This window comes from Scomber scombrus, chromosome 4 (genome assembly GCF_963691925.1).
Source record: "Scomber scombrus chromosome 4, fScoSco1.1, whole genome shotgun sequence".
Lineage (NCBI taxonomy): Eukaryota > Metazoa > Chordata > Actinopteri > Scombriformes > Scombridae > Scomber > Scomber scombrus.
Window position 1 is genome coordinate 16,356,383 of NC_084973.1, and position 14,943 is coordinate 16,371,325.

Genomic DNA, 14,943 nt, shown 5'->3' on the forward strand with positions numbered 1-14,943 from the left:
TTGTTTATTTTGGGTTGGGGGTGGGGGACGTGTCAGGAAGCAGAGGTGAGAAGGAGAGATTAGACCCCAAACAAACAGAGCGCAGTATCTCACAGGGGCGAGTGAAAATGTCTGAATGCTGAAGCTACTGTGGAGAATGGATAGAGTGGACTGGAACTGATCAGATGAAACTGTTCAATACACAAACCACAACCAAAATGTGACCAGAGTTCTGTTGTAACTTTTCCATTTTATTCACCTAATTCAAGATAATGTCTGGAAGAATTGAGAGGCTTACACTCACAAATGTCTTATAGGCCTACAATTAATTATCCAATGGTTTTGAGTTACACTGTACAATGTCAATATTTGGTCAGAGGCCATTTGTAGTCATGAAGGTGTGGAGGGACCTTGACACTATTGCCCCAGAAAAGACAGCACACATTTACAGCAGCTTGGTGTCTTCACCTTGAAATCATGAGCGAGTTCTCACACATCCACACCATCATGGACAAACGTTTCTGTCCAAAACACGCTGGTGTCACTCTCCCACAAATTTATCATGTGATAGGCCCTGTGTCAAAAATGTAATATTATATAACCAGTACATAAAATTCTGTTATATCATTTCAATAATGATGTTAGTAAACATCGTTACATCATCAGAAATGCAGTTTAGATTGTCTGTATGTAAAACAAATGTTAGGAAGTTTGATTTTATTCCTGAAGATATTACACTTGTGATCAGCAACAGTAGAGGAAATGGTCAGTTTTGTGTAACGGACTGGCCTTTTGACACATTTACATGAGACTTTGTGGTGTTGAATATTTTTGGCTACTGCTATTAATGCCGATGTGTTTTAATGCTTTTTAACTTTCTCAGGTTTGTATTTCTAGACTGTCATTATGTGTGTAAAATAATTTTGTGTTTTTGAGGGAAAAATAAACTATTTTGAATTGAGTTGAATATAGCACATCTGCAGTTGTACTATATTTGTTTTTCACTTTGAAATAATCTACCTTTGTATTTACAGTAGTTTACAGAGCCCTATAATTATTGTATCTGAATCAAAGAATTGTTTTTTGTTTTTTTTCCTATTTAGTCTAACGTAATGTGAGGTAAAGCCTTATTACACTTGTGAAAGGCAGAAGGACACTGAATGTGTCAAAAAACGCATTGCATGAACATAACTGCGATCCGTTCAGTATCTAATTCATACAGTAATTTAGAGACTTTAAAATGATATAACTCTTGATAAACTACTTCAACTATGAGACTAGAATTATCTGGGCACAGTGAATCAACAAGGTGCCAACAGCAGAAGTGGAAATGTTGCATGATGACATTTCTCCACTGAGGAAGGAAGGACTGTGTCTCAGCTATGTACAGTTGCATATTGACCCCAGGCCGCTGACTGAGGTTATCAGTTGTCAGTGAGCTCCATGAGGAATTTCACTGATATGACCTGTGCTGAATCAGGGGAGCACAGGAAGCACTACAGGCTACCAAGCAACCCATCAGTCAAGATTTACTCCTTCCAAAAAATTTGATTTACACTTTCTTTCGAACAAAAAACTGTAGATAATAAAAATCAGTGAAATGTGTTAATCAAATCTTTACTTTTGAATGGACTAATCACTTAATCACCAAATCTATGGCTTTTACGCCCTTTCACAGCACTGTCCAAGAGGATGTGTATTCAGACCAGAGAACTGGCTGAGGTCAGGACCCCAATTATTGTAAAAATACAATACACTGACTTGCACTAAAGTCACCAGAAACACACAATGTTTGTTTTAATGGTTTTTTCTTTAATGTCTGTTGTCACCCTACAAACCGTGTGAAAATCTGTTTCAAAATTCAACAAAATGATATTCTACATTCTCTGTGTGACACACGTTTTTAAGAGCAGTCAAAAATTATACAGTATCTTGAACATTTCAAGGCAGTATCTGAAGAGAGGTGTCTGGAATGATTATAATTTTCCCCTTTGATCTTTATTTTTGATCCATTTACTAGGTCTTAAGGATGAGGCTTTGTTGGTGTGAAGTACTTCTCAGCGTTGAATTGTAATTTGTAGCCAGTACAGAAAGGCACACTTTATCACACATAACTCAGTTTTGAGCCCTGAGTCCAGATTTGTTCTGGGCAAAACAAGTAAAGCAGGCTGACAAAGGACAGATTTTAAAACACTGAGACACTGGAGATATTAAAGGTGAACTTCCGTCTTCATGGAATGGATGATGGCAAAAGAGACGGTACTCCTGAGCCTCCCCTCACAGCATCTTGTTGATAAGTCTTAATACTTGTTCCAACACCATCTAGATGTCCATTTCGAACTGTGCATCATCACCTTAAAAACAAACAAATACACACATTTCACAAACAGAACACAAAAACCTCACTACATAGGGATTAATGAACTGTCTCATCATATAAAGTATATTTCTGTGAAATTAAGACATACATACAGGTAAGTCATTAGCTTCTAAAATATTGCTAAGATGCTTTAAGATGCTGATGATTAACAAGTTTGTTGCAGTATTATCTATTATCTTAAGTATCATCAGTTATCTGATTTGAAAGGCCATCAAATAGGTATGCCTTTTGAAAGGAACAACAGAAATATGAGTATGTTTTAAATGAATACATTCATGGGGTTGTGTGAGTGCTCAGTCAATCCATTCGAAAAGACAAGTGAACGAGAAAACATGTCAGGTTCACTTCCTTATTCTGGTTCTGAATCTCTGTATTTTTGCACATATATTATTTTCTTCTTCTTTTTTGTGCTTATTGGTGGCTGTTTCTCTAGTTGGAGAAACGACAGAGCTTTGTAGGAGCAGTTAAGAATGGAGAAATCATCTTCTTGTGCCACAGCAAAGCTTTTCTTTGAACAACATGAAAAACATTAACTTCTCCTTTTAACCAATACCACGGCCACTATGTGCCACTAAGTGAGACTGATATCTGCTCGGAGATTTGCAGAGATGTGAGTAAAAGAGGGGCGGCACGCCACGTATGACTGCACCACAAAAAGCAAAACAAGCAGACAGAAGTCCATCATCAAAGCAGGACTGTTTTCTTAGCCTGACAAGTAGGCATCTACTGTAGCCTATTTATTTGTTCGATGACAGAATATTATGCTTTTATACGACGCATGAACTTGACATAACATCAGTGAGAGTGACAATAATGTGCTATTTGATGAATCCAATTTTTAAAGAATTGATCAAAATATTCATAATTTGATAATTATTTTTTAAATGTTAACGTAACAGCTGCAAGAAACATCCTAACATACTTCATAATCTATGTAGGCCTACTATGGTTCTGATTTATTTATATGTATAACAATGTCTCAAAAACAACCCTGGACATAACTCAGGTCAAGGGTTTATCAGAAGGCCTAATCAGGGTTGTAGTTTTCAGTGACTCCATGAATTTACTTCAGAATCTAGGATCTAATCTTTAACTTCAGGTCCAGCTTGTAATGTTTGTCTGAACTGTGATCCTACCAGTGTCGTTGTTAACAGGTGAAGTGACGTTGTTGTTGTTCAGTGATTCTCCTTTACGAGCCTTCTCATTGGTGTCTTTGGACGGAGGACTGGTTACCCCTGGAATGTCAGGTAGACCTCGCGGAGGAGTCTTAGCCACTGGAGAGCTGCGACACCCCAGCAGGAACTTTCTGTCATAGATTATCCTGGTTCCTGAGGTGTGAACAGGCAGGAAAAGATGAAGATGATGATCAGAACTAAGGTTTGGGTACTCATAGTGAACAAGTCTGTTTACACAATACACTGTTAAGACCATGTAATAATGAATGAATTGCCGAATGCCAATTATAGCAGAAGTTTAACTGAAATGCATCCCAAGACTGACATGACAAATTTGACAGATTGTATAGGTCTGATGGGATTAGTACATCAGTTGTGCGTAAAAACTCTAGTACACACATGCACACAGTCGTGTTTCCATCACTTCAGAGGACATTACCCTAACCCTTACCTTAAACCAAATCTTCACCTAATTATTTATATTATGGGGAAGTGAGTCCCCACATGTGACTTTGTGTAAACAAATATACATCCCCACAAGATGAGGAACACCAGGACCAGACCATAGCCTGTGTATAAAGTATTTTATAAGACTGCATGTAAATATTTCTATACAGTCTACAGTACACACACACAGAGGAGGGGTACCACATGAAATTTGAAACGTTATGCTCAGTTAGCTACTTATAGATACATCTAAATTAGCTAAATCAATCTGAGGGTTTGTGAAATGATTAATAGAAGAGGAACGAAGAAAATTAATTACATTTTTTGTTAATATTGGATCTTTTATTGAAATTAAACCATGGGTGAGGTTTAGAGGGGGGAAAATAATATTTGGTGGAGCTGTTAACAATTCATAGACATCTTAAAAGTGACCCCAACTGCACACTGCTTTTTGTGAGACATGAAAATTCAAAAAGGTTGGAATCCATTAACAATAGGTTGTGTTTTATAAGCTTTTTATATTATCCATTGCGCCAAACCATTGTGTCGAAGTGTATAAAGTAGCACATAAGGGAAATTCTCAAGTAAAGTGCAAGTACCTTGAAACTAAGTACAGTACTTGAGTACATGCACTTTTCTTTGTACTTTCCACCATTTCATAAATCAGCTGATGCAGTCCACAATCAAAACTCCGAAGAACACATCTTATTTAATAAAGAAAGCAGCACAGCAAAGAGAGGATTTAATAATCGCATGCAATGGGTCATAACTTCTTTATGTGTGTAGTCAGTCAGTGTTTGTGTCTCGGCTCTCTCCACACACACGCTAGTTAGCATTAGCAGCTAACTTCAGCTAGCAGCTGGTTGTGCTGCAGCGTTTGACAGCAGACGACCTCATGGAGTTAGCATGAAAACTGTCTCCATTCACTGACAGATGTTTAGCAGACACGAGTAAGACACATATGGCTGTGGGCAAGTCTACAGCACATACATGTAAATATAACCCAAACAACAGTACGTACCACCCGGGGTCGTGCTGAACAGCGTCCCTCCGGGAGTAGTGGAGTAGTCGTGGGGCATGTGCTCGGCGTCGCTGATGGTCACCCTCTTAGTCGACGGGATGGCCTTGGCAGTGGTCTTCTGGCAGTCAGTGGACATCTTCTCTCAAGTAAAATAAAGTATATCTAGCTAACTAAATCACTAGAAACAGGCGGAAACTCCTGTTGTTGTTTTTTCTTTTACAAAACAACAAAGCCAGCACGCGCCTGTGTCAGATAGCTGAACAGGATGGCTCAGATAAATAAAAATAAATACCTCTTATTTCAAAAGTGCAAAAGATGGAAGGTAGTATCAAAATGTGTCATATTACAACATGCACTCTCTCTCACACACGCATACACACACACAAAGTGTCCAGGGTCTTTGTTAAAAGGACCTGAGAACACCTTCCTCCACTCAGCCTATACATGCACACAAAACAACATACAGACACACAGACAGACAGACAGGCTGCGAGGGAAAATGCTCCAGACAAAGTGGAATTATTCCGCCCCCTACTGGCAGGTACAGCTTCTGCACACTGCACAAAGTTACATAAACATAAAAGGATCAATTAAACTGTATGTGACCTTGCAAGTGAAACTACCACGAGCTTAATTATAGCTCAAACTTCTGGCAAACACATGCAATAGCTGTTGGTTTTGAATAACTGCATTTTGGTTATCTTAATTGATTCAAGAATAGTGAAAATGAACACACAACACATCTAACCATTCTTGTAACCAAACAGGGTCTAGTCATCTGTGCACCTGACCATTTATTTGTCTATTTATATGTATGTTTTACATGAATTGCTCCACTTTAATATTTAAAAAGTCCTTTTGCTCACGAGTATGCAGAGGAAAAGTTTCAGGTAAATCCAGCATGTCTGTTAGCAGAATGCTTTGAGAGCAATGTATTCAAATAAATGAGAGCATGAGCAGTGTGCGTGATGTGGGTGTCTCACAGAAAAGCATACACGGCATACACAAAGACATTTCATTTCTTTATTAATTTTGTAAATGTTGAGCTGGTGTACAGAGTAAATTGTCAATAGATGTCCTCGGATTTGATTGGATTAAAAGGCTTTTACATGTATATTTTAAATTCATGTTTGACTCTCCATAACAATAAAAAAAAGCAAACAAAACAAGTTAAAATACCCACAAGACCCCTGTTTATCCCCAGGTTGCAGGCATTACCCAGAACTCAACAGTCTCTTGGTAGCTACAGCTGTATGATGCTAAAAGTACATCCATAACATAACTAGAATCCCAGTTGACAAGTAAGGGTGCATAGCATTCTAAGTAAATATATATATATTTTCATATATTTCATATATATATAGCCTTTTACATTAAAAACATTTTCTGTGCATGTGTGCAGTTGCATTCCTTAGTATTGAGTAATATGCTATTGCGTTAATAATGTCTTCAATCCATTCTAAAAGGAATATACATGTGTTCTCTAGTTTTTGCAACAGTTAATATTTTTGCATGAACTTGGTGCATGGCATCGTCTCAGTCGTCCCTCAGTGCATTATTTATTTTCCTGTTGTGACCACTCCTCCCTCTGCAACTCTTCTTTTCAATCCACATTCAAACTGTCACCATGTGGAAGCCTTAGAATTGGCTCAGTCTCATATTTAGTAAGGGGTCAGAAGTAGATCAGGGGTGGGCTGTGTTGAAGAAAAATGCTTGTCATCTTGAAAGACTAGCCATCGGAGCCACCAAGCCTCCACACAATTTCGTCTAACTTTGTTCCTCCCCCCTTATTTTTCTTTTCATCAGACCCCCCCGCCTCTCCCCCTCGCTCCATTCCTGACATCAGCAGTGGATTTATAAATGTCCCCTGCTTCAGAAACAAATCCAAGCCCTTAGAGAGAAACCGTATGCTATGACATAAGGGGTAATACACTGTTACACTGCTGTGTAAACCTATGCACTCATTATTGACATCTGACTTTTTGTGGTTATTGAAAAAGATAATAAAATAGAAATAATATTTGATGAAGGGATAATTATTAAAATGTCAAAAACCCGTCTGAGTCTTCGGTCTTTAAATCTCTCCTCTTACATGATTTGCATGTATGTTTGTAATGAAATGAGAATGAAGTCATATGTTTGATGATCATCAGCAGATATTGAGCTTGAACAACAGAGTGAATACTCTATTATCTACTATAGTTACAGAGCCAACACATATGACTACTTAAGATAAGACTTACATTATACCAAGACTTTACATTCATCATCTCTGGCTGGAAAGCCGTACTAAACAAGAACTTAAAGGATGGGTGCTTATTGCAACATTATTGTGACTTACAAATGCTTCTATGATAAAGCCTTCAATGTCTAACAAAAGTTTGAAATGAATGCATGTAGATAATTGATATAATATGAGATGGCACGCTTATTGAGGTAAATCAACTATTAAAATATGTGAATTAGTGTTACACGTAAAGTGTGAGAGCCTCTGCTCTTTGTCCATTTGCAATATTACTTCCTGTGATATTATCACAACTTCATTGTCCCATTATCCAGGACCTTATATGTGATATTAAAATCACCCACACCCACACCAACAAACAAACACATACACACACACACACACACACACACGCACACACACACATGCATACAGTAGGATTTCTTTCAAGGTGCATATGAATGCCATTAAGGTTAAAAACTATGACTTAACACACCTCCATTCCCTGATGAGTCACAAAAACAGACACTGGGCACTTTGCAGATCATCGGATGCCTGGTATGAAGTCATAAAATAATATTTGCCCAATCTTACTGTAAAAACTGTAAATCTTGTGAGGAAAAGATAAACAGTATCTTTTGTAAAACAACCTTAAAACATACTAGCTTTCCTTTCTAGAGAGTCAAAGTGATAAAATGTGGGATACTAATGTATTGACATCATTTCTGAGTGGAGTGAGGAGTAGCCTAAAGCTGTAATAAACAGACTGAAAGCCAGAGTTTAGGAATGATGATCCTAAAATTATCTCTCTCTCGCTCACTGTCACACACAAATTCACACACACACACACACACACGCGCGCGCGCTCAAACAATCCTTTCCTTTTGTAAGCAGTTATTGCTTCTTCTGAAGTACAGTTAAAATAGTAAAATCATGAAAAAAGTAAAAACGCTTCGGGAAGGGTCAGGCTCACAGTTGCGGGTCAGTATTACAGTTTCTCATCACAGTGATTGGTGACTGACTGACTGACTGTCTTTGCTACACTTCAAAGAATTGCCAAGGAGACAAACATCAAAGCTCAACACGTCCTTGACCCTCGACAGGACACTTTCCTCTCTCTAGCTGACTCTTCATCTTTTACCCAGTCAAACCAGTGCTACATACATCACCAGCATTTCAGCTACGTTACCCTCATCAAGTGACATCTTGTGGTGGTGGAGACATGGTCTATAAATTCACCACATGGGTGGTGGTGTATCAGTTATCAGATAGGCCTACTGCATGATGAGGTCAAACAGCTGGAGGTGAGATCATGCCCCCTGCTGGTGGTGGACAGGATTGCTACATCTACTCTGAGAGGCTGACTGGAGGGGTGAGGGGATGAGGGGGTGAGAGGTGGAGGTAGGGCCATAAGGGTAAGATTGAAGGTGAAGAGAGGTATAGGAATTTTGGCTCAGGCAAACATCTGATCAACACACAAACCTCACAAGGATACAACACACTAGTGACAAGATAAGGCGGAGGAATGGGATGGTAGAAGGTTAATCTCTCATGGTAATCTGTCATTCGTGGTTTATCTTATTTCCACCCTCTCCACAAGGCAAACCAATCTCAGAGAAGGTCAGGGAGGCAGGTTCTCTGCAGAAACCTGCCTCCCAAAGCTCAAAAACCCATAGTACAGTAAATTATGTCTTCCCTCTACATGTTGACATGTCAAAAGCAAAGGGTAAAAAGCACATGAAAAGCACAAAGAAACAAACAACCTGACACACAAAAGTCTGACGTTTAAAACAGGCAGAGCGAGATAACATTTGCATGTTCTTGTACCCACAAAGATCTCAAGATATATAGAATAATATATAGGTTCAGACAGAATGAACCAAACAAGAAAAATAGGGAGGAGTTCCTTATGTACCTGAAACAGCAGCATCAGTGGCATCGCATAGGGATCTTATAACATAAACAACACACGTAACACACAGTCACGTAGAGCATTTTAGTGCATACGATATTATGTACAACACCGATATCCTTGGGTGATAATTGTAGCTTTACTGGACTTTGAGAGCACTGGGACAGGTTTAAAACTAGTTTGTGATTCTCTTAGTTGGAAGAGTGTGGCAGGGAGGGGGGGTGGTATCCTGTTGCCTAGAGATTATGGAATTCTTGTTATTTTAGTCTCCCTTTTTCTTAAGTTTGATAAACAGTTCACTGTTGGTTTAGAAAACGGGCCAGTGATTGACCATACCCAACATGGCATGCCTGTCCCATACAGCAGTGTCTCCTCCCCATCCCTCCCCACCCTTTTACCCACCCCATGTATTCCCTCAGTGTTTGTAGTTAAAGACAGGCCATGCGGCAGCAGTCACTCATGCTGATACAGATAACAGGAAGCACGTTTTGGTTGCTAGTTTTTTGTTTTTTTTGTTTGTTTGTTTGTGTTTGGTTTTTTGTTTTATACGAAATCATGCTTTTAGCCTACTAGTAGATATTTTTTCCCCCAATGGGTTCTTTTAAAAAAAAAGGTAATAAAAACTACAAGTAAATCCATATCCTTCTGTTCTGGTGCGTGCTGATAGTCGGCATAGCCGCAGTGGTTGTCATTAAGATGGTGTCTGTTGCCGTTCATTTCTGTCCATCTGCCTTTTTATGTGTGTTCTTCCGTCTGTCAGCTGCTGCTGGTCATGTGTCCATGTAGGATGGTTTTGGTGAAGGGGTTGAATCCTGCGGAGAACTCTGTGGAGAGAGGAAAACATGCTGATTCAGGACAAGCTGCACATTTTTCTTGCTACAACTGATCAGAGCAAAAACTCATAAAGAATCTACTGAGCATGTGACATGCAAGCTGCAGTACATCAGTGTAAATTTGAGCATTCTGAGTCAAACATATGTATACTACTACCAGGTTTGGCAAAAATTTCAATCTTTCAATTTTACCATTAGTTGATGCTCAAATATCACCCAGCATCTTCTCATTGAACAGTCTAAAAAAAGATACGTTCTGCAAAAGCAAGCAATTATGGCTGACAAAAGTATAATAGACATTATATATATTTATTATATATACAATAACATTCAATTGTGAGTTGGTTGAAATATTTGTAATCTCAGGAATGTCATGGACTTAATGTTAGAAAGGGCAAATCACACAGACACACACACATACACAAACACACACACCATGGTGGCTCCAGATAGCAATTCAAACACAGCAACTGGCCTTGCAGCATTGACCTTGAGAGCAGTCTCTTTACAGGATCATTTTTGGTTGTTGTTTTCTGCTGTGAGCACATTGTGCCAACTCTTTTTTCCAGCTGGTCACAACATGCACGAAGAAATCAATTGGCCAATTTATGACATTTATTGCAAATCATTGTTGATTTGTTTGCATCACACTTGTGTTGTATGGAATTATATTTGTGTATCACTTTTGAAAAACATTTTTTTCAAAAATCGTAATTATATTGCGTAGAAAAATCATCACAAAGATCCACTCTATGCTCAGTACATGCATTTGCATGCCTGCCATTATAATTCCATACATCGGAGGTAAACATGACAAAGCATTTGCTAGAGGGCAAGCAGCCTGTTTTTTAAACATTATTCATGCTGTAAGAGATGTGTTTACATGATTAGATAAAAGATCACCTCAGGTTTGTATTGACAAATCTGCTGCATTGATACTGACTGAAGGTCTGCATATCAAATTCAGATCTATATTAATCAGACTTTAACATTTTGTCATCAGTTAGTGGGTTCTTTTTTCTTCTTTTTTTAATTTTTAATTTTATTCTTATATTTGAGTAGTTAGTCAAACTGAAGATTCATGTGTCAATTTGCTGTGCTAGCATCACATTACATATCATTAGTACTGAATTTAGTGTGCATTTAATCCAGAGAGACTGGATTAAATGGTCTTGCCCACAGGTCAGACGAGGCACTGTGGAACAGTCCCCTACCTGCGGGGACGCAGCACTCAGTCTGCCTCACTGCTTAACTCTCCGCAGAGTGGCACATTTCACTATCTGAGCACCTTTCTTCACATCCACAGAATCGGACTTCATCGGGGGGGGGGAAAGGTTTGGCAGCAGGAAAGGTGCAGGGAGAACAAGGGGGAAGGATGAGGAGAGTAGGTATCACAAGGGCAGGACAAGAGGTTGAAGGAATGTTAGTAAGGGACACAGTTGAAGAAAGAGGAAAATGAAGGAAAAGAAGTGACAAAGGCAGAGAGATAAGGACAAAAAACAAGTGGAATGACAGAGGAAGGATATAGTGCCATGAGGGAAGAGAGGATAAACAACAGGAAAGACAGCAGAAGAGAAGAAAACAGAAATGTGGGAGATAAATAAGTGAAGAGAGAAGAAAGGATGAAAAAATAAAGAAATTATGTATAAACAGTCAAACAAGGACAGAAGTGATGGGTGGCAGTTGGAAGGACAGTTGAAGATAAGAAACAGAAACATCTATAGTATTTCAAATTCAGAGACTTGTATCAAATAATATTTGTAAATTCAATTTTGATTTGATCTCTGGAGCTAGATGGTCGGGATTTGGCCACTAAGTGCAACAAAATGTATACAATCATAACAACACATTCTTTGATGGACACCTAGAAGTATGAATCATATTGATGTGTTAAACCCCAACCATCTGCTACTTTACGCAGATAGGAAAATGCTAGCATGACAAATAGTATTTGAGCCAGCTCTGAATCAGAGAGTCTTGCAGGTTCGAGTGATACAGCACACAGTAAGAGTTGAAGGACCACAGACTTTAATGAAGGTAAAATAGACAGAGGAGCCATTGAGATAAGTTATGGGGCCAAAATGGATTCATTCAGTCATCAATGTGCAAAAAAAATAAACATATGATGAGATAAGATGTAGCTTTGTGATGACTAAGATGATGAAACCCTGAATTGGCTGTGAACAATTCACCCAAAGCAATAACAGCACCAGTGCCATTGGACTCATTTGTTTCTCTTGCATACAGAAGATGAACAGGAATATCTGATTGGAGATTAATATAACAGAAGGTCACCAATCAAACAATTAATCAAACATACTTCACACTCACTCTTCTCTACCGACACAATAGCCTTAAAATCATGAGAACTCAAACAGAATGTGCCCTCAGCCTGTCACTACACCATACTGAAGCTCATGCAGGTTAAGCTACTTAAGGACCTTCGGGGGATGCCTGTGAAACCACAAATAGGTGAGACTTTCAAACTCACTGCAGCACAGAGTCCCCTGTAGCACCAAGGTACAAGATGGATTTAAATCAAACAGGCCGACATTCAGATGGTGCTCAGTTGTATCATCTGATTTGATTCAGTCCATTTGGGCTCTAAGTGCTCCCTGCATGTTCTAGCTAATGGGAGCCTCAGGTGTTGCAAATAGAGAGCTGCCTGCAGATCAGAAGCCCACCTTGCCGCTGTCCCGGCCCAGGATGGCGTAGCTCATGAACTGCTCAGCATCCATCTCCAGCTCGTTGGCATCCTGCAGAGAACCCTCCACGCTCATCTCCTGAACCCCCTCCTCACCTGAACCCTTCCCTCTGCGGACAACCTTACGCACAACCTATCACACACACACACATGCACATACACAACCGCACACGGGAGGGTGGGAGAGAGTGGTGGGTGAAAGCAGAGAGTGGATATAAAAGTGAAAGATGAAAAGTTGGTTAAAATATAAAGAAATGGCGATGGATATAATAGTTGTTGTCCCTGCACATGAGATTACGAAAACACAATAAAACATGTTGATATGGCTTACCTTTTTTGTGACAATATTGCCATGCTCATCCGTGAACTGTTCCTCGCTCACTTGTTCCCCAGGAAGATCTTCAACCTCATCACCCTGTGGATACGGAAGTATTTCCAAATGATCTTTCTTTTATTAAAGCAGACACTGCATTGCCTTTGCATTTGAATCTATGAACTATTTAAGTAAAGTGTGTGTATCTTCTTGAAAGTGTTGGACTTTAATTTCAGAGCATGTGTATACAATATATGAATTCTCAAAGTATAAAAAGTATAGTAAACTCAGGATGGTTGAAAGTAAATATGTAATCAGCAAATTATGGGCCTAAAGCATGTTAAAGTAACTGTCACAGCTGCCACTGTGTCATTATTTGCATACCATAAACTCTGCTAATTAGAAATGTAGGGAAGCAGATGAGGTGAGGGGTTAGAGGGTTGTTTGTGGAAGCATGTAAATCCAGCAGTTGAAAACCATGGAGCTCACTAATGTTTGTTAGTTACACTAATAATTAGTCCATGAGGTTCATAACAATACTGCTATAGACCCAAGAATGTGCAATGTGTCAACTCTGCTATTTATAAGATCAGAGAAATGCCTGCAGCCAGACAAGTGAGCTGAGAACAAGGAAGAGTCCATCAGGCTTGTTTTTATAGAACTGGAGTCCAAACGTGTTGAGCCTAAGGCAATCTATTTACATCCGTCACAGCACAAGTCAAACTTAGCCACATTCTCACATACAGTACAATAATTGGAGCATGAATTATTATTGATGTATTAACTATATTCATACTTTTTTGTCCAACATTTCCAAAATGTACACAGTGTTTTAAATTATTCCTCACTACCACTTAAGTCATACCCAGTCCACTCTGTTGCAGAAGACCCTGAATGTCATGTAGCTTTATTACAACAAAACCTATCCTATATCATTCCTGCCTTCATCACTCAGCCTTTCAACAAACAATATTTTCTCCTTATCTCCCTTTTCCTGGTTGTTTTCCTGCCAGTAAATCCTTTCTCAAAATATCTGTTTGACTCTCCTCTGTCTCTGTCTTTTCATCTCTGCTGGTGGTACCTTGAGGATGACTCTTCGGCGGACCACTCTTGTGGTGACATTCTCCTCTTCGTCAGCCACTCCCTCAACCTCACCAAGCTCACGGTCCAGCTGAGCATGTATGTAGGTGAGCACAGACCGCACAGAGCCGCTGGCTATGTGGAGGACATTCTGACAGCTGATGACCAGGAAAGCAAGCAGCACGAAGCTGAAGAGGAGCTCGGTCACCAGGGCCCACATTGCCCCGCTTTAATCTCCAGCAAATCAACGTAGCCCGTTTATGTGGACACAGCCCTCAGTGCCTCCTAGTTCCCACACGACACTTCTCCCAGCTAGAGAGAAGGTAACAGCTGCAGCCCCCAGCCTTTTTTCAGTGGTGCATTCGCACTTTGGTTTTGTGTCTTTCAGTTCATATCCCTCTTCTGTTCGCTGGGGCAGTGGGCCCTTTCCTCAGGTCTCTATTCCTTCTCCTCCCCACTGTCAGGTCAGGAGTACTCACGCAATGACATTAAATCCAAGCAAAAGCAACCTTGGGAGGCTTGTATTCCCACCTCTCTGTCCTTCTGACCATGTGATCTGTGGGCTTTAAATACCTCTGGCTACTTGAAGCTCTGTATGCCGGGGTTAGAGCAGTAAGATACTTGCAACCTAACTTCCTTGAGGTACTCATAACTACAACGTGTTTCTCATCCATACAATCTTGTAGGCACATTTCTTCAAAAACAATCACTGTGCAGACACAATTATACACAACAGCAAACACACCATGTCCAGAGTAATTTAACGTGAGACTGGACCAACTAGTTCTTTAATCACTGCTAAGTGCACACGTATAACAGCGAGCCCACAAAGGCCCTAAAAGCAAAAGTCTATTTCTGCTCTCACAAAGTTTCAC

General features: G+C 39.6%; 2 protein-coding genes across 2 annotated transcripts in view; both read right to left on the bottom strand.

Moving 5' to 3' along the window:
• Positions 1 to 1,955: 1,955 nt before the first annotated feature.
• On the bottom strand, positions 1,956 to 5,444 carry eif4ebp1 (eukaryotic translation initiation factor 4E binding protein 1). The gene is made up of 3 exons (XM_062417659.1): positions 5,003 to 5,444; positions 3,496 to 3,687; positions 1,956 to 2,333 (listed from the first exon to the last, which is right to left on the bottom strand). Exons 1-3 carry the CDS (start codon positions 5,136 to 5,138, stop codon positions 2,302 to 2,304), a joined length of 360 nt encoding a protein of 119 aa, XP_062273643.1. The 5' UTR covers positions 5,139 to 5,444; the 3' UTR covers positions 1,956 to 2,301.
• Positions 5,445 to 9,877: 4,433 nt separating this feature from the next.
• ank1a (ankyrin 1, erythrocytic a) overlaps positions 9,878 to 14,943 on the bottom strand; it is a 91,966-nt gene continuing 86,900 nt past the window's right edge. Inside the window, exons 40-44 of the mRNA XM_062417851.1 lie at positions 14,070 to 14,295; positions 13,007 to 13,090; positions 12,656 to 12,808; positions 11,186 to 11,284; positions 9,878 to 9,962 (exon numbers count right to left, since the gene is read on the bottom strand). Of these exons, the coding sequence (XP_062273835.1) occupies positions 11,213 to 11,284; positions 12,656 to 12,808; positions 13,007 to 13,090; positions 14,070 to 14,295 (535 nt within the window). The 3' untranslated portion in view covers positions 9,878 to 9,962; positions 11,186 to 11,212. The remainder of the gene's footprint in view (positions 9,963 to 11,185; positions 11,285 to 12,655; positions 12,809 to 13,006; positions 13,091 to 14,069; positions 14,296 to 14,943) is intronic.